This window comes from Monodon monoceros, unplaced genomic scaffold (assembly GCF_005190385.1).
Source record: "Monodon monoceros isolate NGI ecotype Baffin Bay Population unplaced genomic scaffold, NGI_Narwhal_1 Super_Scaffold_22, whole genome shotgun sequence".
Classification (NCBI taxonomy): domain Eukaryota; kingdom Metazoa; phylum Chordata; class Mammalia; order Artiodactyla; family Monodontidae; genus Monodon; species Monodon monoceros.
This window is the reverse complement of record NW_021703779.1, coordinates 3,835,931-3,860,427: the sequence shown is the minus strand read 5'-3', so window position 1 is coordinate 3,860,427 and position 24,497 is coordinate 3,835,931. Positions and strand designations below refer to the sequence as shown.

General features: G+C 43.6%; 1 protein-coding gene across 2 annotated transcripts in view; it reads left to right on the top strand.

Moving 5' to 3' along the window:
* Positions 1-24,497, top strand: part of TBL1X (transducin beta like 1 X-linked) — a 224,844-nt gene that overhangs the window by 147,651 nt on the left and 52,696 nt on the right. For both annotated transcript variants that reach the window (XM_029240081.1, XM_029240082.1), the window contains exons 3-4: positions 10,307-10,396; positions 24,033-24,151. In XM_029240081.1, coding sequence (XP_029095914.1) covers positions 24,094-24,151 — 58 coding nt within the window. In that variant the 5' untranslated portion in view covers positions 10,307-10,396; positions 24,033-24,093. The remainder of the gene's footprint in view (positions 1-10,306; positions 10,397-24,032; positions 24,152-24,497) is intronic.

Below are 24,497 nucleotides of genomic sequence, written 5' to 3'. Positions count from 1 at the left end.
GGGCGTGCTGCAGTAGGAACCGTTTCCCCGTCTCAAATATAGGTCGGAAACTTTACCAAAACCTTTCTCACATTTCGTACAGTAATGATCTGTTGACACATTAGTGCGCAGGAAAGGAGAGTTGATGGCACAGCCAAGATTACCGGCTACAGATAACAGTACTGAAATGTTACTTACAAATAACATTCAAACTCTACATTTTTTTTAGGCATTGGACAACAAACATTACCATCTAACTGTGGAGACTTTAAAAATAATGTTTTCAGGGCTACTGATTTTTATTTTTGGCTGTGTTGGGTGTTCATCGCCGCGCGAGGGCTTTTCTCTGGTTGCGGCGAGCGGGGGCTACTCTTCGTTGCGGTGCGCGGGCTTCTTGTTGTGGAACACAGGCTCTAGGCGCGTGGGCTTCAGTAGTATGGCACGCGGGCTCAGTAGTTGTGGCGCACGGGCTTAGTTGCTCTGCAGCATGTGGGATCTTCCCGGACCAGGGCTCGAACCTCTGTCCCCTGCATTGGCAGGCAGATTCTTAACCACCGCGCCACCAGGGAAGCCCGACCATGCAGGCTTTTTCAAAGGAAGATCTTTTAGGATGTTACTTGGTTTTAATTTATAGCTTTCTGTTGTGTATATGCTTATCCTTAAAGAATATTAAAGGTTAGGCCTTTGGAATTTATGCACAAAATTAATATTTATCATTAAGAAAAAATTCAAAACATTTTTTCTGTGTCATAAATAGAACTTTAACAGAGAAGGGATCCCTTTAGTGTTGTCTCTTTGAGTTTACACGTAAAAAGAGAAGGGTACACTCTTACCATAGTGGCAAAAAAATAAATAATCCACCTAAATAAAAGGTATTCCAAAAGTAGATTTTTTAAAAAAGATGAGATGATAAGAAGTGAGATGTTTAATGCACTGTGACCTTTCACCTCACAGTACCCATTTTCCTAGTTCGGTGAGTGAAAAGAGAAATGAGGATAATGGCCTGATTTTAATTCCCAATGTATAAAGGCTCATCTAGAAGTGTCCTACTTCTTGACACTATTATGATATTAAAAGTAACATTTATTTTTGTAAGTCATTACCAACTTGGCACACTTGCATTCATTTCCGTCAAGTACTGTCATCTTTAGATTTCAAGCTTCCGGAGTCTAAAGAAACGCACGTTGGTTTTATATTCTCTTGGAGAACCTACAGTCTTCCGACAGCAGAACCTCCCTTTACTGGACTGTCTAGCAACTGATGTATTCAAAGTCAATCAGAAAGTTGTCTTTAAAATTTCAGCGTATTTCTGAAAAGTCGGAAATTTGGGAGAGTTGGGCAAACCATAGCATATTGTACGTGGAGCGTCATTATCTAGGTGGATACCTGGGTACATGGAGGAGCCAGATGAGGAAGGTGGTTCACAAAATTTCTGCTGCCTACAGCTCAGAGCCATGAGAAAATCGTAACAAGAGAGAGATAATTTAGTGTATGTGAACCCCTGGTATGGCACTGTTAGTGGTGGTTCCTGGATATATCATTGAAAACACATTGTGAGATTCTGGTAGGAAGGATTCTTTCATTGTTTATTAAAAGGATTACATAACTTAAAGCACTTAGAACAGAGCCAGGTAGATAATAGATGCAATTATGTGTAAACTTTTTTTTTTTTTTTTTTTTTTTTTTTTTTTTTTTTTTTTTTTTTTTGCGGTATGTGGGCCTCTCACTGTTGTGGCCTCTCCCGTGGCGGAGCACAGGCTCCGGACGCGCAGGCTCAGTGGCCATGGCTCACGGGCCCAGCCGCTCCTCAGCATGTGGGATCTTCCCGGACCGGGGCACAAACCCGTGTCCCCTGCATCGGCAGGCGGACTCTCAACCACTGCGCCACCAGGGAAGCCCTGTGTAAACTATTCTTATTGTTTTTTTTTCTTTTCCATTATAGTTTATTACAAGACATTGAATATAGTTCCCTGTACTTTATAGAAGGACTTTGTTGTTTATCTGTTTTATATATAGTAATGTGTATTTGCTAATCACAGAGTCCTGATTTATCTTCCCCTGAACCCTGCGCCTGCCAAATCCCCTTTGGTAACCATAAGTTTGTTTTCTACATCTGTGAGTCTGTTTCTGTTTTGTAAATAAGTTCATTTGTATCATAGTTTAGATTCCACATATAAGTGGTATATGATATTTGTCTTCCTCTGTCTGACTTACTTTACTTTGTATGATAATCTCCAGGTCCATCCATGCTGTTGTAAATAGCATTATTTCATTCTTTTTTATGTCTGAGTAATATTCCATTGTGTGTGTGTGTGTGTGTGTGTGTGTGTATACCACATCTTCTTTGTTCATCTGTTGATGGACACTTATGTTGCTTCCATGTCTTGGCTATTGTAAATAGTGCTGCAATGAACATTGGGTTGCATTTATCTTTTTGAATTAGCATTTTCTGCAGATACATGCCCAAGAGTAGGATTGCTGGATCATGTGGTAACTCTATTTTTAGTTTTTGAAGGAATCTTCATACTGTTTTCCATAGTGGCCATACCAGTTAACATTCCCACCAGCAGTGTGTGTGGGGGGGTTCCCTTTTCTCCACACCCTTGCCAGCGTTCATTATTTGTAGACATTTTAATGATGGCCATCCTGATCTGTGTGAGGTGATACCTCATTATAGTTTTGATTTAAATTTGTCTAATAATTAGCAGTGTTGAGCATCTTTTCACATGCTTATTGGCCATAGGTATGTCTTATTTGAAAAAATGTCTGTTTAGGTCTTCCACCCATTTTTTGATGGAGTTGTGTTTTTTTAATTGAGTTGTATGAGCTGTTTGTATATTTTGGAAATTAAGCCCTTGTCAGTCGCATCGTTTGCAGATATTTTCTCCCAGCCCATAGGTTGTCTTTTTGTTTTGTTTATGGTTTCCTTTGCTGTGCAAAAGCTTATAAGTTTGAGTAGGTCCCATTTGTTTATTTTTGTTTTTATTTCTGTTGCCTTGGGAGACTGACCTAAGGCAACACTGGTATGATTTATGTCAGAGAATTTTTTGCCTATGCTCTCTTTTAGGAGTTTTGTGGTATCATGTCTTATATTTATAAGTCTTTAAGGCATTTTGAGTTTATTTTTGTGTATGGTGTGATGGTGTGTTCTAACTTCCTTGATTTACATGTGTCTGTCCAGCTTTCCCAGCACTACTTGCTGAAGAGACTGTCTTTTCTCCATTGTATATTCTTGCCACTTTTGTCGAAGATTAATTGACCGTAGCTGTGTGGGTTTATTTCTGGGCTCTCAGTTCTGTTCCATTGATCCGTATGTCTGTTTTTGTATCAACACCACACTGTTTTGATTACTGTAGCTTTGTAGTAGTATTGCCTAAAGTCTGGGAGGGTTCTGCCTCCTCCTTTGTTTTTTTTTTTTCCCTCAGGATTGCTTTGGCAATTCTCGGTCTTTTACGGTTTCATATAAATGTTTGGATTATGTGTTCTACTTCTGTGAGAAATGTCATGGGTGCTTTTATAGGAATCACATTAAATCTGTAGATTGCTTTGGGTAGTATTCTGTAGTATTGCTTTGGGTAGTAATCCATAGTATTGCTTTGGGTAATCTGTAGTATTGCCATTTTAACAATATTAATTCTTCCAGTCCAAGAGCATGGGATGTCTTTCCGTTTCTCGGAATCATCTTCAATTTCCGTTATCAGTGTTTTATAGTTCTCAGCATATAAGTCTTTCACCTACTTGATGAGGTTTATTCCTAAATACTTTTTTTGAAGCGATTTAAAAGGGATTGTTTATTGTTTTTTTGGTTTCTTTTTTTCTTTTCTTTTTACTTTCTCCTTCTGATATTTCATTGTTAGTGTAAAGAAGTGCAACAGATTTCTGTATGTTAATCTTGTATCCTGCTACCTTGCTGAATTCGTGTATCAGTTCTAGTAGTTTTTGCCTGTAGTCTTTAGGGTTTTCTATATATAATATCATGTCATCTGCATATAATAATTTAATCTCTTCCCTTACAATTTGGATACCTTTTATTTCTTTTTCTTGTCTCATTGCTGTGGCTAGGACTTCCAATACTATGTTGAATAGATGTGGAAGAGTCGGCATCCTTGTTACAGATGTTAGCAGAAAGACTTTCAGCTTTTCACCACTGAGTATTATGTTGGCTGTGGGTTTGTCGTAAATAGCTTTTATTATGTTGATATGTTCCCTCTGTACCCACTTTGGTAAGGGTTTTTATCATGAATGGATGTTGAATTTTGTCAGATGCTTATTCTGCATCTATAGAGATGATCATACGGTTTTTTTCTTTTCTTGATGTGGTGTATCACATTGATTGATTTGTATATGTTGAACCATCCTTGTGACCCTGGAGTGAATCCAACTTGATTATGGTGTATGATTTTTTTTATGTGTTGTTGAATTCGGTTTGCTAATATTTTGTTGAGAATTTTTGCATCCATATTCATTGAAGATATTGGCCTGTAATTTTCTTTTTTGGTAGTGTCTTTGTCTGGTTTTGGTATCAGGGTGATGGTGACTTCATAGAATGTCTTCGGGAGTGTTTCTTCCTCTTCACCCTCCTGGAAGAGTTTGAAAAAGATTGCTATAAGTTTTTCGTTGTTTGTTTGGTAGAATTCCCAAGTGAAGCCGTTCGGTCCTGGAATTTGTTTGCAGGAAACTTTTTTTTAATTATAGATTCTATTTCACTTCTGGTGACCTGTCTGTAAAAATATCTATCTCTTCTTGATTTAGTTTTGGTGAGCTGTATGTTTTTAGAGACTTGTCCATTTCTTCTAGGTTGTCCAATTTGTTGGCATATAATAATTGTTCATAGTGTTCTCGTGGCTTTTTAAAATTGCTGCAATATCAGATGTTATTTCTCCTCTCTCATTTCTTATTTTGTTTATCTGGGTCCTCTCTTTTTTCTTCTTGGTGAGCCTGGCCAGAGGTGTGTTGATTTTTGTTTACCCTTTCAAAAAACCAGTTTTTGGTGTTATTGAGTTTTTCCATTGTTTTATAAAACTCTATTTTATTTATTTCCTCTCTGATCTTTATTACTTCCTTCTTTCTGCTGACTTTAGGTTTTGTTTGTTATTCTTTTTCTAATTCTTTTAGGTGGTAGGTCAGGTTGCTTATTTGACATTTTTTCCTTACTTTTTGAGGAAGGCGTGTATTGCTATGAACTTCCCTCTTGGGTTTTCTTTTGCAGCATCCCAAAGATTTTGTATGGTTGTGTTTTCGTTGTCATTTGTCGCAAGGTATTTTTTTAATTTCCTCTTTGATTTCATCGTTGACCCATTGGTTTTTTTAGTAGCGTGTTTAGTCTCCATGTAATCGTTTTTTCCTCATTTCTGTTTTTGTGGTTCAATTCTAGTTTCATGCTGTTACGGTCAGAAAAGATGCTTGAAATAATTTCTGTTCACCGTAAATTTCTTGAGGCTTGTTTTGTGTGTCCTAGTATGTGGTCTGTCCTGGAGAATGTTCCATGTGAACTTGAAAAGAATGTGTATTCTGGGGCTTTTTTGGATTTAATGTCCTGAAAATGTCCATTTTTGTCTAATTGTTCTATTGCATCATTTAGGATCCCTGTTGCCTTATTGATTTTCTGTCTGGAAGATCTGTCCGTTGATATCATTGGGGTATTAAAGTCTCCTACTGTTATTGTATTCCCATCAATTCCTCCCTTCATGACTGTTAGTATTTGTTTGATGTATTTAGGTGCTCCTTATTATTTAACCCAGGGTTACCAATCCTATTGAACGTGGAAAATTGGATCACAGAACTGTTTTTCATGTGGTGACACTAAACACATAGTAACCATCTGGGAAACATCATTGTGAAGAACATGCTTTGGGAAACTCTCTCCTGCTTCTTCGAAAGCTCCGTTTGCTTGGCTTCCAAGTCCCTGTGGTTCTAGGCTTTCCTGGCAGCAGCCGTGCATGTCATTGTCCCGTTCTATGGGTGATGATGGAGAGGTGATTGCTGAAAAGGCCTGCTGCCCCGGGTATCTTTCCCACCTGTCCTTCATGGTGTGTTAGATTCTGAGGGTCAGGAATGCTGTGGTGACTTAGCAGGGTGGTTCCGGCAGAGGTCTCTTTGAAGTTGCAGTCAAGACATCAACCGGAGCTACAGGGACTTGATGGTCTGATACGTACTGGATGATGCAGTGCGATGGTGGCTCTCATGTGGCTGGCATATGGTGTGGGCTGCTGGCCGCAGGCCTCAGTTCTGCTCCGTGCTGACCTCTCCACCAGCAGTTAAAGGAATTTAATTGTACACATTTGATTCATTTTTATCAGGAGATATAATCAGTATGTATATAGTTAAGCATTTCAGTTATGATCAATAAAAATGTAGGTTTATCCTGAATTTTCACTGAGCGAGCCATATGGATTATTCGTTTTGTTCCACAGATTTGGGCCACCAAGAAGGAAGCATGATGACAATCTATGAAAATATCCCCTAGATAATTCTTTTGGAATCTTAAGCCCTGTGTGAAACTGTTACTTCGCCTTCTACTATTTCTCCGTAAGAATCAGGCCGAAGTCATAAAGAGATGAACTTGGTCTAAAATCTGTTCTGTTAAGAAGTTTCTTGGCATTATTGGCATCTGGGGGCCGATGAGTCAAGTCTTCCGTGCAGGGAGGCTGTTCTGTGCGTTGTAGATGCTGAGCGCTATTCCTGGTCTCTACCCACTAGGCGCCAGTACCTCCCCTCCTCCACTTGTGACGACCGAGAGATGTCTCCAGACATTGACTGATATCCTGCAGTCCCCAGGGGCAGAGAGCGCAGCCATCCCTGGTTGAAAACCACTGTGTTAAAATAGGACACACCATGGTAGTTCCATGCTGCTATTAGGGGTTACATACGTGGATCCATATCAGATATCAGTGTGAGAAGGTACCTGGGTAGCCAGAGTCACCTCAAGGGGTCCTGGGAAGCCAGAAGTGCAGGCAGTTACCAACTCAAAACTTTGGAGCTAAACTACCTCAGGGGAGGGAGAAGGATTTAGAATGATAGCCAGGGCTGCAGGCAAAACAAAACCAATCCGGCACCTCTGGTTGCCCTGATAGACTTGGCAAAGCTTCTGAGCAGAAGAGTAATTTGGTTTGCCCCAAGGAGAGCGACACTGCACTATTCCTTGTCTCTGGCAAAATGATGTAGAACGATACATACCCAAGGGATGGGAAACGGGGGCTCAAACACATTCCTGGACATCAGTGTTCCTAACAGCAGTATTCACAGTAGCCAGATGCCCATCAACTGGTGGCTGGAAAGGTAAACAAAAGGTGGTGCATGCGTTCAACAGAATAGTGTTCAGCCATACAGAGGAATGAAGTACTGATACATGCTGCATTGTGGATGAACCTTGGAAACATCATGCTAAGCGAAAGAAGCCGGACATAGAGAAGGTGTTGTATGGTTCCATTTATGTGAAATGTCCAGAACAGGCAAATCTGCAGAGACAGAAAGCAGGCCGGTGGTTGCCTGGGAGGGGGATTGAGGACTGACTGCTTAATGGGCCCGAGGTTTCCTTTTGGGGTGACATAAATGTTTTGAGACTTGACGTAGGGATGATTGCACAGCATCGTGAATATACTAAAGGCTTTACGCCTCCTGTGTGGGAGGACTATTAGTCATTGTCTACACCATTCCATGCCAAGAACTGACAGCAACCAGAAAATGAGTCCTTTTTATATTTATTACTACCTTTGAGAGGAAAGAATATATTGCATTTGTTCAAATCATTTGCGTGGCAGACTTCCCTGGCGGTCCAGTGGTTAAGACATTGCCTTCCGATGTAGGGGGTGAGGGTTCGATCCCTAGTCAGGGAGCTGAGATCCCTCATGCCTCGCAGCCAAATAACCAAAACATAAAACAGAAGCAATATTGTAACGAATTCAGTAAAGACTTAAAAAAAGTGTGGGGGGGACTTCCCTGGTGGTCCAGTGGCTAAGACTCCATGCTCCCAATGCAGGGGGCCTGCGTTCGATCCCTGGTCAGGGAACTAGATCCCACGTGCCGCAACTAAGAGTTCGCATGCCACGACTAAAGATTCCTCATGCTGCAACGAAGATCCAGCACGCCACAACGAAGATCCCATGTGCCACAACTAAGACCTGGCGCAGCCAAATAAATAAATATTTTTTAAGAAATCATTTGCGTTTCACACAAATCTTTTTCAGCACGTAAATTTTTGCCAGCACTGTTTTTTTTTGTTTTTTTTTTTTTTGCGGTACGCGGGCCTCTCACCGCTGTGGCCGCTCCCGTTGCGGAGCACAGGCTCCGGACGCGCAGGCCCAGCGGCCATGGCTCACGGGCCCAGCCGCTCTGCGGCACGTGGGATCTTCCCGGACCGGGGCACGAACCCGCGTCCCCTGCATCGGCAGGCGGACTCTCAACCGCTGCGCCACCAGGGAAGCCCTGCCAGCGCTGTTTATTGATAGTGGTTCTATTTAGGTGTTAATAATGGGAAAATCAGGACTGACCAGGGGTTGGAAGTTCAGGTTTCTCACTTTAACTTATTATTTCTAGTAATGAACTAATTAATTTTGACATGTTGCATAACCAGAATGTTATTAACCAGTCATATTTCACATTTTGTGTGTTTATAACACATAGATGATGTTAATTACATGTACTGAATTTAACAACTTATATCAAAGATACCTTCAATTTGTGAGTTACCATCTGTTTTGGGCCAGGGAATAGGAATTTGATACTGAAGCTTTTTCCTGAACAGCTTGTAATGAGAGCTGTTTATATATTAATTACGTAATTGAATTATTATGGATTTTAATGTTTTAATTTTCAAGCAGTTTGGGGCTTATTGTGGTGACATCTGCTTATATTTTGATACTTTATGGTGTTTAGCAGTTTCATCATAATGCTCTTGCGTTTACAGCCCAATCCCGAAAATAATTTGCTGTCTGCTTCAGGTTTGCTGTAAGGAGTATCGTCCTATTTCATCTCCACTACCGACTTTTTTTCATAATGAAATGTAGTTTTCTTTTATAAGCAAAGTCAGTATTCCCTAGTGCCTGCTTCAGTCTGGTGCCCTTTAATTTCTATTCAAAGAGCTATAGAGGAGTTTTGTTTAAATCTTACTATTTTCCTTCAGTGGTAGATTTTTTCAGTTGTCCTGGTTTTATCTTATATATCCTTATGTGGCTTAAAAATGTACTGTAATGAAACTTAAGGGCCTATGAACCTGCTTGTAGAATCCTTTTAGTCTCCTTTCTTTGAACAGTGTAACGATAAACGTGACTCAGTGGGAGTAATTTACTTGAATTTCCTTAAAACATTTCAAGAGGTTCTGTATACATTCACTAATAAGAAACACCTTCATTCATAGCCTCACTTATGGGTTTGAATTATATTAAACCTAGCGCCTTTTTATTATCACTTAAGGCTATCGAACAAGAATTTAGAGAAAACAGCAAGCATTTAATTTCCTTAGTTCTTGAGCTTGTAGATAATTTCAACCCTGTAGGAGACTGGATTCACTCACAACTAAAGAGAATTTATGAGGAGGAAGAAGGTAAATATTATTACGTTGATCCTGGTTGACTGCTTACTGTTTATACTGACGGAAAAATACAAATGAGTTTTTGATAGGAAGGATTATCTTATGACATATACCCCTGGCTTCTTCAGAAATCCATGCAGGTGGAACCCCTGTGAAATGGAAATGTAGGAAAACAATAATGTAAAAGTTGAGAGTCAGTGCTTGCTTTCGCTTTATTTTAGGGAAGCCAAAAAAGGAAAAAAAGATTCTAATGTTTCTGTGTTTTTCTGGGCACATAAAAGAGTGGATGTCTGCACACAAACATGCATGCCATGATTATTGTAAACAGTTGCCCAAGCCATGTCTATAATGTCAGAAAAGATGTCTGGAGCATCTTTTCTTCTCTTAAGGGTGTGTACAGTTTAATTTATTGGTTGTATGTGATATGGTCTCTAAAACAAAGATATTTCAAGTGGGCATTAGTTTCATTGAATGATGGCAGGAACAATATCTGAGCTAAAATCAATTTTATTTACTTTGAGACTTTTTCCTTACAAATCTCTACATGTACCATAATACTGACTGGCCGTTTTAATTTCTCCTTTTTCACACTGCAAATAAAACTGCATAGTTTGTGTTAAAGTTTTAGGACAGAGATTATGAAACAGTAAAATGTGTTAAGTTTGAGTTGGGATGAAAAAGAAAAACAAGAATAGGACAGGTCAAAGGTGAACAATTCCCGAAGAATTTTAAGGTGTTTTTTGTTGTTACTGTTGTTGTTGTTGTTGTTGTTTTTCAAATCTCTCTGTTTCTCACCAGGCAAGGTCCCAGCAGACACTTGGCGTTTTATATGATCGGATGCTGGGGAGCCCACTGGTTCAAAGGTCTACACATGAAGTCAGCCTAAAGGTAAACGCCTGCCTTTGATCTTTGTCTTTTACCTGAAATTTGTTTGAAGCAGAGCTGCGTTTTGCCAAAACTGGACACCTTCTGTTTTAAAATGCTTTCTTGAGACAGAGTCTGAGGTCTTTCTCCTTGCTGAAGTTGAAGGTAGTAGATAGAGCATCATTAAATAATGATGGGCTCTTTAGTCCATTCTACATAACGGATTGGCCTTTTATTGCCTTCCAAGAATTGTGGATACTGAACCAGCCATTATAAACTTTTCTGGGTCTTACCGGAAGCAGATGACACTTTCTAAAATCATTCCCTCTTGTCAACACGGTGAATTAAAATTAAGCTGCAAAATTAATTATAATTGGGCACATGAGTCTGGATCTTAGTTGGCCGCCGTATCTTAATGCTATGGTTTATTAGTTTCTTAATACGATTTGTGTCTGTCTGCAAATTGATTTACTACTTAACCTCGAAACTTCTTAGAAAAACGTGTAGCTTACTATTTATAGATCTAATGAGAGGATGAGGTACCCGGAAGAGCTAACCGAACAGTCGTAGATGCACAGGCCTCAAGAGTTGAAGCCCAGGGAGTTCCCTGGCGGTCCAGTGGTTGTTGGGACTTCACACTTGCATTACAGGGGGCATGGGTTTGATCCCTGGTTGGGGAACTAAGATCCTGCAAGCCGCATGGCCAAAAAAAACAATCAAGAGTTGAAGCCACATCCCAAACTAAAACTGATGGCTCCCTCCCCATCCGCTACCAAGAAAAAGTGCTGTTATCTGTTGGTAGATGGGATTTTAGGGTTTGATTTTATCATTTACTGTTTTGTGTTTTCTGGTTCTTCCTTTAACTTTTTTACATTAAAAAACTGATAGAACTTTTGTACTTTTAAAAACATCAAGATGGAAATTTGGGGAAGATTTTTGCTTTATTGTTTTAAAGGAACCAATCAGAACTAAAATGATAGACCCAGATTTAACCAAAGTAAGAATCTTAGAGGGGTGGGGTAGGGAGGGTGGGAGGGGGACGCAAGAGGGAGGAGCTATGTGTATATGTATAGCCGATTCACTTTGTTATAAAGTAGAAACCAACACACCATTGTAAAGCAATTATAATCCAATAAAGATGTTTAAAAAAAAAGAATCTTATTGAAGTATTTTTGTTTGAAGCCAAATATATAACAAGGTAAATATGTACAGTTGACCCTTGACTGGGTTTGAACTTCACGAGTCCACTTATACATGGATTTTTTTCAATAAACCATGGACTGCTGTATACAGTCCATGGTCGAATCCACAGATGAGGAATCATGGACGCAGAGGGCCAACTGCACAGTTATAAGTAGGTTTTCAACTGCACAGGGGCCCATCCCCCTACCCCCCCATGTTGTTAAAAGTTCAACTGTATTAGAATTTCAGTATTTTACTTAAATATTTGAAAAGCGTAGTTTGTTTTAAAAAATAAAAAAATTATAAAAGGTTAATTGAATCTGTGACATCAGATGTTGACATCCATGTCGTAACATGAACCCTTTTTATGGCCACATAATATTCCATTCTATGGACGTACCACGTTGTGTTTATCCCTTCATCAGTTGACGGACATTTGCGGTGTATTTACTTTTATTGAGTGGTTATGAGTCATGCTGCTGTGAACATTCGTGTACCAGTTTTGTGTGGACGTATACCTTCATGCCTCTTGCGTATATACCTGGCAGTAGAATTGCTAGGTTGTTAAGGTAACTCTGTTTAACATTCTGAAGAACCGTCCAACTTTTCTAAAGTGGCTGCACCATCAGTCAGTATGTTTTGAAATGCAGTTGAACCATATTTTAAATGTCAGAGGGAAGAGGAGAGAGGAGGTGTGTTGCTCGTGAGTGTTTCGATTGTGTATTATTAATTCAGTATTTAGGGAACGTAAGCTTTGCTTGGATTGAATTGAATTGAGCACACGCTGACTTCCTGCTGCTGTGTGTGAGGCACTGGTGCTTAGCTTTAAAGATGACTCTGGACATTTTTGTAGCCTTTCTTTAGCTCCTTGTACAGTTTATACGTGCAGATGGTCATTTGGGACCGTGCTGGGAAATGACACACTGTTGCTTACCTACCACGGTAGCCACGGTGCGTCCACGAGCTGGGGAGTCACCTGTATAAAAACCACAGGCCCTTCCTCTCTGTGTTGGGTGCTGTGTGTCAGAAAGTGAGGGCTAGTATCTGTTCCCCTTAGACGTACCTGGTTTCAGCAGGTGCCTCCTTTGAAAGCCATTCACAGCAGACCGCGGCTGTGGTGTTTTCTTGGCTGTCCATTTCACAGTGGTCAGTGTGCTCACCAGAAACATCCGCATTTCGGGGCATCACCTTCAGGTTCTCAGACAGGGAGATTTCAGGCTGGGAAGCGGTAAGGCAGGTGTGCTCTAATGTAGAAAGGGGAAAATCTTCAGGAGAGCGAGGTTGGCCGACCTTTCCTGTCAAGGGCTAGAGAGTAGATAGTTGAGGCTTTGTGGGCCAGTGGGCCTGTGCTGCACCCGCTCCGTTCTGCCCTTGTCGTGTGAGAGCAGCTACCGACCTTACGCAGATGAGCAGACGCGGCTGAGTGCCAACGCAACTTCACTGATGGACACTGGAATCTGAATGTCATATCAGCTTCGTGGGTGGCAAAATAGCATTGTTTCGATTTCCTTTTCAACCATTTAAAAGCGTAAAGGCTATCGATAGGTCACAGTGCTTGCAGAATGCGGCTGCAGGTGGGAATTGGCCTGTGGGCCGCAGTGAGCCCACCTCGACCTAGAGAAACACACCTGTGTTATTTCTCCCTCTTCTGACTGCAGCCTTTGAGTTGGAGGACATCCGAGGTGCAGCTCTGCAAGGTCTGTGGCGTGCTTAGGGCAGCATCCAAGTTGTGGTTACTCGACGAAAGCACTGCAGATTCTCAGGGAGTCAAGACTTGTAGGAATCTGAGGGCCTTCCATGTGAAGGGCGGCTCTGGACTTGTGTAACCGCCACCGCTCAGATGTTCTCAGCCCTGGGCAGTTCCCCGCCCCTCCCCAGGGGACATTTGATCACGCCTGGAGACGTTTTTCAGGGAGATCGAGAGCTTCTGGCATCGAGTGGGTGGAGACCAGGGATGCTGCTCTACGGTGCACAGGGCAGCCCATCCCAGAGATTTCTGTGCTCCCCAAAGTCCGGAGTACTGAGAGTGACGAACCCGACTCACTGCTACTGTCACTACTTGGTTTTGTGTTTTAATCCGAACGGTTTCGTGGCTGTGGAAATTTAAGATGCCGAGCATTTGGCTACAAGACTGAGTTCCTGCGTTTGCCGACATAACATGAGACTCGTTGAACTCTCATCAGATACTTGGGTTCACGATGCTTTAAGCATTTTTCTTTTAAAACTTTTTGTTGTTGTTGTCATTCATTTAAATTGAAGCATCAAAATACGCTTTAACACCAAGATTTTTGAGACGCAGGCTACCTCAAAGGGCAAGGCATCGCCCGCCTTAATATCTACGGAGAAAACCACAGGGTTTATTTTTCAGAACTTTGGAGGTCACCTTATATGAGTAAATGACCTCACTTACGACTCCACCTACTGCAGGAAAGGGAATCATCAGGGCCCAAATAAATCCTGCGTTATGTGGGTGAAAATCACAGCGTCTTAGAGGTTTCATAACCAGCCTGTACATATTGCTGAAATTGGTCTGAGGGCCTAGTGCACATTGTAAAGAATCTGATGCCAGCCTCTCAGTCTTAGAGATAATTAAAATCTGTACGTTAATTTACAGATTAATCGGCAGCGTTAGCTTACAAGACCCAAGTCATTAGAAAAAGAAGACAGACTACTCTTATGTGGAAGCAGCGGCTGTCTGTGTCTCCCAAGGCACTTTGCTTTGAAATCTTGGGTACCTGAACTGGCATTTCACTGTGTAGAGGAGAAGAGTAAAACGATAACTGTGCTATTGGTCTTACACGCATCGTCTGGCTCCGTGATGCAGACTTTCTTAGCAGGGGTTTGCTGTTACTGGGTGGGACATTTTTTAGGAAGGCTTCCTTCTGGGTCTGCCTCCCGATCAGGCAGAGAAGTGGAGGGTGGGGAGGGTTTGCGGCTCAGAGGGTTTGCGAGAGGACCCGGTGGCCGCTCTGGAGATGCGCACATGGTCTTGGCGGTAACTCCAGGACGGGACGCCTCTCTTGTCACGTCAGCATCCTTCATGGCTCTGCACACAGGGTTGGGATGCAAGGCCCCAGCCAGCCGTTAATTAACCCAGAAGGGCAGCCAGGCACAGAAAGGACCCTCTCGGAATGCCTCACGCAGGGGATGTTTTGGATTTTGTGAAGCGCCGCATTATTTTCGTAACCCGAGAAGACTCCCTTCTCTCTGCTCTCTCGACCCTGCGGCTTTATTTCCTACTCAGCTGGGCTGCTCTCATAGTGATGATTTCTGAAGACGCTGCCAGATTTTAATGACATTTTAATGAATATGAAAACGGTTCACGTTCATAGGAGAGAATTTGGAAGCTACAGAAAGGCACGCACACACACACAGATAAAATTCCAGCATGATCCCACCCCTGGAGAGGTGGGTGTATTTTATTATCTTTTTTATATTTTAGAGGGTATCTTTTGTGTGCGTGTACAAAATGAAATTTGGCGACATGCACGTTCCATCCTGAAACCTGTTTTTTTCATGTATCGCCGTATCACGGACATTTTCTCCCATCGTGAAAATCCTTTTGAGGACTGCCCCTTACGACACTAGTTCATTCTTATATTTAAATGGCACTTCCACTGCTAGGCCTGTGAACTCTGATAATAAAATGATAGTTCTTTGATTATATTTATCATTTTGGACCATTTGACTCCCAAGTAAGTAAATATAACTGTAAAATGAGTGAAAAATCTTGACCTTTGGGGGGATTTTTCTTTTCTTACCGTAAAATAATAGACATACTCATTGGTGAATGAAGATATGTCTATTTAAAAAACAAAAGAAAACACTGTTAACATTTTCCTGTTCCCCGCCCTATCTTTTCTATGTATATATTCTCCTATAATCGGGGTCCAACTGTAAGCGCCTTAATTTATTGAATCGCACTCATGCTGTCATCGGACAACAAAACAGCTTTCAGTACGTTCAGTGGCTACGTATCGGCTTCGTTACGGTTATGCCGGAAGAACAGGTATATGCAGTGTATAAAACAAGCCTGCTTCGTCTCCGCAATAAGCTGGGTCCCCGTCAAGATCGTACAGAAGGATTTATATGTAAATGCTGATGTGTAAATTAGAACTCTTCATCTTAAACTGACCACTGGGAAACTCAGTTTCCTTTTGAAGGGAGAAAAACATTATGGATAAAGCGAGCAGGGAGGTGTAAGACCCCAGTGCGTTCCAGTCAGCAGAGAATTCGTGAGATGCGGAGAGAAGAAAAGTGCCTTGTTACGCTGAGGTCATTTCTAGCAGATCTTCCAGCTGCTCTGGCTCTCGGTCCTCAGTCTGCATGGAATCAAGTCCCAAAGCGCCCTGAGCCTCGTCCAGAAGATTACTTTAAGAGATGGATTCTTCCAGCGTGAAAGCCAGCAGACTAATAGCAGAGACAAGACATGAGACAAAGTTTCTTCCGTCCCTGCTTTAAAGGATTTTAAGAGAACATTTCATAATGGGACAGATTGTTAAAAGAGAAACTTCTGCCACCAGGGATATCAGCCGAGCACCACGGCCCCCGCCCTGTAATCGCTGTGCGCTTACTTCGCTGTTTCCGAACCAGCCTCCCCTCCTGTTGGCAGGGAACGCGCTTGCCTTTTCTGTCTTCCTCTAGCAGAGCCAGCTCTCAAGTAGCTCTCTTGTGATTATATACTTTAAGGTAATTAAAGAGCAGTGAAGATTTTGTTGTTTGGGGGCAGTCCTCTCCCTTCCCAGAGCACGAGAGCATATTAAATTCTGTAAGTGCATACTCAGTACAACGAAACCCTCAGACGCCATTTCTCCTGCAACTGAATTACTTTGTGAACTGGACTGTGAGTCATAGAAGTTTTTGCCACCTTGAAATTAAATCATGAAAAGGAGAAATACTATAAATAATAATGATAAATAATCTTCCCTTTAGCTTCCTGATGGATTTAACCCCGAATTATTACTTATGTTGGAATACTCAATTTTAGTGGGGCAACTCCGGGGATGTCATCCGTCCGCACTAATTTTTCCTCCTTCTGTAAGCAGAACAGTGAGGGAATGTGTAGCTTTACCTCGCGGTGAGGGCGGTCATTTCTTTTTTGCACACTCACAGCGCCAAAGACCTCAAATCAACCTGACTGGAGGTGCCTCGAATCAAAACCGGGTCAGGCAAGAGAATAAACACAATTGCAGTAATTAAGAACCCTTTTTAATTTTTTTCCTTCTTTTGGAGGCCGAGGACGATCTGCCGGTGCTGAAAAAGCTCTCCTTTATTCTAGAGCTGGGGAGGTTGGAAGGCATCCACGGGAGTCGTCACGACTTGAGCTGGCCACGGCCAGCTCCGGAAACCGGCGAGGTGCTGCAGTGAGACCCGGCCCTCCGGGTCTCCATGGTAGAAGTGCTGGGCCGAGTGTGGAGGGAGATGCTTTCTCGGACGGGCTCTCGACCTGCCGCTGGCCTGTTGACGCGTCACCCGCTGCCAGCTCTGAATCACTTTGGCAAGGGTGCTGTGTTCCTCGGGCCCTTCCAGGGGGCTCTTTGCTTTGGGGATGCTCGCAGGTAGCCGAGTGGGAGTAATAGCCGTCCTACGTCTCTCCTGTGCCCGGGGCCCTGACCTGGGAGTTTGTATAAAAGCTGTGCGTCCTCACCACGTCTGCCGGATGTAACGGCTCTCGTCATCCTCAGTTTGGAGAAGGGAAAACTGAGCCACGTGACTCGCCCTGCAGTCCACAGCTAGAAAGGGATGGGGGTATGATTAGGAATCAGGCCACCTGGCTCTGAGCCACGAGGCCCCCGAGTCCTCCGTTTTGTGCTCTCCTCTGTGGCTCTCAGGACGTTAGTTCCCTTACCTCTAGCCGCGGACCCCGGAACCATCACCCTGGTGTACCCCAGCTTTATTGCAGCCAGTACAGGCATTTCGAGCTCCACATCACGTGCCCACAAAAACCGTCCTTGGCAGAAAGGACACAGGCCAACTTCTCCCCCACCTCACAGCCCACGGTGACGGCACAGAGGGCCATCTTCCCGCCCTGGGTCCCAGGGAGCACTTGGTACGTCCTTGAAGGTTACCCCCACCCCCACACACTGCTCCTTCCTTTCCTTCCTTTTTCATACTTCTCCGCCAAATCTTGTGTCCATCAGTCGAGGATTCACCTTCTCCCTCTCCCAGACCTTCCTCCCTCTTCCCTGACCTAGCCTTCCCTGGAACCCTGCTGCCGTCCCTCTTAGTACCTTGTGGTATAGGCGCGGGGCTTTAACTACAGGGGCTTTCGGTTATTTGCATAGACATCTTACTAACAGCTTCAAGGAAGCGGTGTGTGTGTGTGTGTGTGTGTGTGTCTGTCTGTTTGTCTGTCTGTGTGTGCGTGCGCGCGCCTGCATCTGAATTTGTTTCATCCCTGCCATTGCCGTCACCATGCCTTGAATATCGTAGGCGTTCGGTAATTTTTTCTATCATCGCTTTGTACCTCATTTATCTCAAGTGCGGGAAAAGCAGGGTGAAGCATTTGCCTGTTTCCATTTGCAGCGGGGTTACAGTAAACACGAGACTGGGGTCCACATGCTCATCTCCCGTGAGGAGTGGCGGCTTCTCACTGTGGGGTCTTCTCGTCACAGAGCGTTTCTTTCTGAAGAGGTTTTTGTAGGAAGTAACGTCCGGCCCTCATGGTGATTGAAGAAAGTCCATGGCGAGCGTCAGGGCTGTGCTAGTATTTGCAGTTGCAGAGTGCCTCAGAACTGACAGAAACCACCTTCCCACCTGCAAGATGGAACGTGGCTCTCATTTCAGACTCACAGAGACAGAAAGGAGGCAGAAGAGTGGGTCCCAGGGCCTGGGGTAGGGGGGAACGAGGAGGTAGTGTTCACTGGGGACAGAGGTCGTTGGCGGTGGTGGACAACTGTGGAGGTAGGTAGGGGGGTGGCTGCACAACAATGGGAATGTCCTTAATGCCACCACCGGGTTGTGCACTTCAGAATGGTCACGATGGTAAATTAAACGTTGTGTATGTTTTAACACAATTGAAAAAACAAAACAAAACAAAACACCAGACCTGGGAATTGAGCCACTGACGTAAATTTCACCTCTCTGTGTCTGGGGTAGAGAAGCCCGCGCCCGTCCCCGAAACTTTGAATAGCACCGTAATACCAGCACGTTTATTTATTATACATGAAATTATACAGAAAATCCCTGATTTTAAAAAATCCGTAATCTTATTCTAACATCTGTCTCTGGAAATTGAGCTCTTGTCTTGGAGAAAAGAGGATAGGTAACTTTTTTTCCCCAACCTTATGCAGATCTTGGCGAAATTTGTCTAAAGCAGTAGCTTTTGCCAAGTGAAGATCAGCCGTTTTACTCATTTGCGTCAAAATAGTGATGTTGACCCAGTAAAATGACAGCAGCCACCTTCAAGCACTTTGCTCAGAGGTACCGCAGTTAGACACCAGTTAATTGTTGGTTTCTCTTGATTTTGCTGTAATCAAACCCAAAGCGTTGGAGTGGATTGAATGTTGCTGTGGTTTATGGCCGGTTTAAAGAATGTTCTCTGGTGTGTATTGAATAGTCTCACAATATATATGCACATTTCAGTTCACTGGTCACTGTAAATCCTTTTTTGGGAACTAGTTAGGTTTTAGAAGAAATAGTCATTTAAGAAATTTAAGCCATTTAATTTAAGGTGTTTTATTGGTGGGGGGGACTTTGATCCAATTATTAGATCAGTTTTGTTGTTGTTTTTTTTGTTTGTTTTTTGCGGTACGCGGGCCTCTCACTGTTGTGGCCTCTCCCGTTGTGGAGCACAGGCTCCGGACGCGCAGGCTCAGCGGCCATGGCTCACGGGCCCAGCCGCTCCACGGCATGTGGGATCTTCCCGGACCGGGGCACGATCCCATGTCCCCTGCATCGGCAGGCGGACTCTCAACCACTGTGCCACCAGGGAAGCCCTAGATCAGTTTTATAAAATTAATACATGTATAGGCATACCTCATATGTGTACATACACGTACCTCATGTGTACAGTCATACCTCATAAATGTCACATGTTGTACTTCGGAGACATCGCGTTCTTTACAGATTGAAGGTTGGTGCCAGCCCTGCAGCGAGCAAGTCACCTGGCGCCATTTTTCCAACAGCATTTGCTACTTTGTGTCTCTGTGTCACATTAGGGTAGTTCTTGCACCATTTCAGACTTTTCATTATTATTATATCTGTTATGGTGATTTGTGATCAGTGATTTCTTTTTTTTTTTTTTTTTTTTTTTTTTTGCGGTATGCGGGCCTCTCACTGCTGTGGCCTCTCCCGTTGCGGACCACAGGCTCCAGACGCGCAGGCTCAGCGGCCATGGCTCACGGGCCCAGCCGCTCCTCGGCATGTGGGATCTTCCCGGACCGGTGCACGAACCCGTGTCCCCTGCATCGGCAGGCGGACTCTCAACCACTGCGCCACCAGGGAAGCCCGTGATCAGTGATTTTTGATGTTAGTGCAAAAAGATTACAGCTCACTGAAGGCTCAGATTTTGGTTAGCATTTTTTAGCAATAAATTTTTTAATTGGGGTATATAGCTTTTTTTAGACATAATACTGTTGCACACTTAATAGACTACAGTATAGTGTAAACCTCTTACATGCACTGGGGAATCAGAAAAAAATCCTGTGACTCACTTTATTGCTGTGGTCTGGAACTGAACCACAATACCTCCAGGTGTGCCTATGTTGAGGTGGACCAGTCAGTAGAAACACATGACACTCTTGTGGACCAAATGGTATGACATCCCTGGTTCTATCGCAGGCCGGGGATGGTTTTTGTTTTCTTTCCTCTGCTGTTTACAAATCAAAAATCCTTTAAGAAGTTAACACCATATTGGGGAAAACACTCTGATCCTTGGATTCTAACTTAAAATTTCAGAGAGAAGATGAATCTGGGATCAGAAAGTAGAGAGCTAGAGCTTAAACAGAAATTTTCTTAGTTGGGAAAAAGGCTAATGCATAAAGAAAAACAGAGGAACGGGCTAACAGAAGTCGTCCGTAATTCCCCGTCCCTTGAGGATCTTAAATTCTCTTGCTCCAGAGTCCTGTGCTAACGCTTGTGCAGACACTTCTAATATATATTACAGACACTTGAGGGTTGGGGAACGTGAACCAGGCTGTGGGTGCAGGGGTGTCGTCCGTATGTATCCAAATACTTTCTCCTTAGAAAACGAAGATCTGTATGCTGAAAGACAAAAATCAGCACTTTCCTTATGAAAATGTGATTTTGTGGAAAGATTTTACATAGACTATTTGAAAAAGCCAAGCCCTTATGGTGCATTTTAAAGGATCCTTTTTAGTAGCGTGGCCGTTTCATTAAGCAATGTCTATGAGCTAGCTCCACGGTGTCTTACAATTTTATAAATGGAATTCATTTCAAACACAAAATGCTTAGTTTTCCTGTATAACAGTTCTCAGCCAGCAGCAGTTTAGCAATTTGTAATATTAGGCAATGTCTGGGGGTGTTTTTGATCATCACCACCGTAGGGGATGGAGGGGAGGTTGTGCTGGCGTCTAGTCTAGTGAGAAGAGGCCAGGGATGCTGCTAAACATCCTACAGTGTGCAGAGTGTTCTCATAACAGAGAATCGTCTGGCCCCGAGTCAAACTCCCTGAGGCTGAGAGACCCTGTTGGTTAGATTAGATTTCACTGTTTATAAGTACTCAAAATGACAGTAAAAGAAAAGGGAGTTAGGGGTGGTGTCTGAGTCCATTCAGGCTGCTATAATACAGTACCAAAAACTGGACAGCCTAAACAACAAACATTTATTTCCCACAGTTCTGGAGGCTGGAAGTCCAGCATTCAAGGCACCAGCAGATTCGGTATCTGGTGAGGGCCAGATACCACCATCTTCCCTTCATGTAAGGTTTACACTGTACTGTAGTCTGTTAAGTGTGCAACAGTGTGTTCTTACATGGCAGAAAGAGGGAGAACTCTCTGGGGTCTCTTTCTATAAGGGCACTAACCCATTCATGAGGGCTCCACCCTCATGACCTAATCACATCCCAGTGGCGCCACCATTTACCATTTAGCATAGAGAGAACCTGCAACTGAATTCCTCATGAGAACTGAGTCTCCGTCATTACTGCCACTCAGGGTCATCAAAAGTCTCTTTAGAGCCACACTATTCTGCAGTGCACATCTCTATTATTATTTGTTCTGTCCCTTGAGCAGTGTTTTATTTTTTCACTTGTATATGCTCTGATTTCATAGCTTTTTATTTAGTCTCAGATACCTTCCTAATGCCATCCTCTGTGTGAGCTCCCCAGAGTTCAAGCAGACGTCTCAGGACACATGTATATTCTGACCGTCAAATTTTCTTTCCAGTGTCTACAGAAGTGCAGAAATACCACCTAATTAAGTGAAGAAGATAAGTATTTTTGCATGACAAAATTCTGGTAACCACAAATTAAAATCTTGTTAAGACGGCAAAGTGAGAACTGGAGTGTCCCAAGAGGCCACTGTATTAGTTATCTGCTCCTGCATAACAAATGACCACAAATTCAGCAGCTAGAAACAACACGTTCATTCTCTCACAGTTTCCCAGGGTTGGGAGACTGGGCATGTGCGGGGCTCCTCTGCGCAGGGTCTCCAGAGGCTGCAGCCACGTGGTTGCTGGGCTGCATCCTTATTTAGAGCTGGGAAGGGAAGGGTCTTCTTCCAAGCCCACACTGTTGGCAGAACTCAGTTTTCTTGTGGTTGTAGGAGTGAGGCGCACAGCTTCCTAAAGACTGCCCTTGGTTCCCTGGGCGGTTCGTGTGAAGGCCGGCAGGAGAGTCTTTCTCCAGTCCAGTAAGAGTCTTATACAACGTAATGTAACAATTATAGGAGTGACATCCGGTCATCCTTGCCATGTAACCTAACCAGGGTGTGGCATCCATCTCCTTTGACATATTCTGTGTGGTAAAAGGGAGTCCTAGGTCCTGCCCACACTGGAGGGGAGGGGATTATATCAGGTGGGACTCATTGGGGGGCCATCGTGGGGTGTGTCCATTATGACAACCTTTAATTCAAATCCTCCCAACTTGAAATGTGCATTTTGTCCTTTTATCTTGTTCTAAACAAATGGAAATTTAATTGTAATTCAATAATGAAAGATTTGCCACCATAAAGCTGCCTGAAAACATATGGCATGGACTCTGAAGACAGTTCCCAAACAGCCTGAAATGTTCGGTATTGACGATATAATTGAAGGAAGTTGTGGCCCTTCTCGGCCACTGCCGTTTGGAGTGAATGCTCTTACACACGTGTGAATTCTGCTCTATCTGTGGGTAAAAGAGTTCTATTTGAGTGACTTCTGTCCTCTTTGGGCCAGGGCGCTCATGGGTCTGACTTAGGACTGTGAAGAAAATAAGGCTCTTTCTTCTTGTCTGCCTCAGACACAGAGGCTTCCGAAGTTCTCATCATCCCCTCACTCCTCCCCCAGGTTTCTACGTGCCTTCCCGTACTGCGGCCTCGGCCACACTGATGCAGCCAGTTCTGTGGCAAAATACAAACGATGAAGGTTCTCTCTGTGTCCATGGGCTGGCTTCCGGACACCTGGCCTCTGTATAGAAGTCATGTCAGGGTGACACATACGCTGACGTAGCTCCACACTGATGTGTGTCTGCCTTCTCAGGGCCATGTGCACCCTATAGGCTCAGTGACGGCCAAGTTCATCACTGAACTTTTATCAGTGGAAGGTGTTACGATTAATCGCTGCTTCAGAGCCACAGGTGTTTTCCAGACCATATGGTCGCCCTGCCTGGGGGTGTCGACGTGCCTGCTGGCCTGCCCGGTCGTCTTCCCCATCTGTCTAGGGAAGGGCGGCATCGAAGGCAGCCGCGTCTGTCCCACTGCGCATCGGGATTCCGTTCAAGCTCGCTGTCAACTGCATTGTGATCATAACGCACACTTTAGTGAATAAAAAATCAGTGTTTGGGGGCTTCCCTGGTGGTGCAGTGGTTGAGAGTCCGCCTGCCGATGCAGGGGACACGGGTTCGTGCCCAGGTCCGGGAAGATCCCACATGCCGCGGAGCGGCTGAGCCCGTGAGCCATGGACGCTGAGCCTGCGCGTCCGGAGCCTGTGCTCTGCAACGAGAGAGGCTACGACAGTGAGAGGCCCGCGTACAGCAAAAAAAAAAAAAAATCAGTGTTTGTTCTCATTTTCTGTGGCCCCTGAGTTTGTCTCCATTAGTGGTTTATATATGAGTCCATCCCAGCATTTATAAAATACACCAACTCATCTTTTTTGGGAAAACTTTCACCTGTATGAATGTGTCTATATATACATGCACACACACACACAAATATAAAATCTTTATGTAATCACAAAATACAACATGGATCAGGCATTAATTACCTTCACATGTGCAACATCCTGAGTATTGTATTTTTTAATCATCTCAAAAAGAATGCAGTAAAAAAAAAAAAAAACTACAAGCAGTGTTTCAAAACTCTCTTCCACTTTCTCCTCTCAGCGTTCTCACAGAAGGTGGCCCCCGCTTCGTAAAGACCTCATCGCCGCGAGGTGAGGCTAAGATGAGCATAACCAGTGACGAGGTGAACTTTCTGGTGTATCGCTATCTCCAGGAGTCAGGTAAGACGGAGGCTTCCTGTCCGTAGGAAATCATCTTCCACATGCCAAGTGCAAGGCGAGCAGCCATGCACTGGTCGAACACTCAGGCTATAGAAAAAGAAGAGCTCAGAACACTCTTGTTCAGAGGATTACAGGGGGGAGGAGAAGGTTCTGGGGCCGTCCCATTCCGGGGGCGGGATGAGGCAGTATGTTCTTCTTACCCCTGACGTTTCTGTTCAAGTGAAATCAGATTGGAATTAAGATCAAGAGCAGTTGTGATAGATACGGTGAGGGGCGGGGGTGATTTGGGGTTCTTGGCACCCAGCACAGGGAGGGCATTTATGGGCTGGTGTATACATATGGTGTG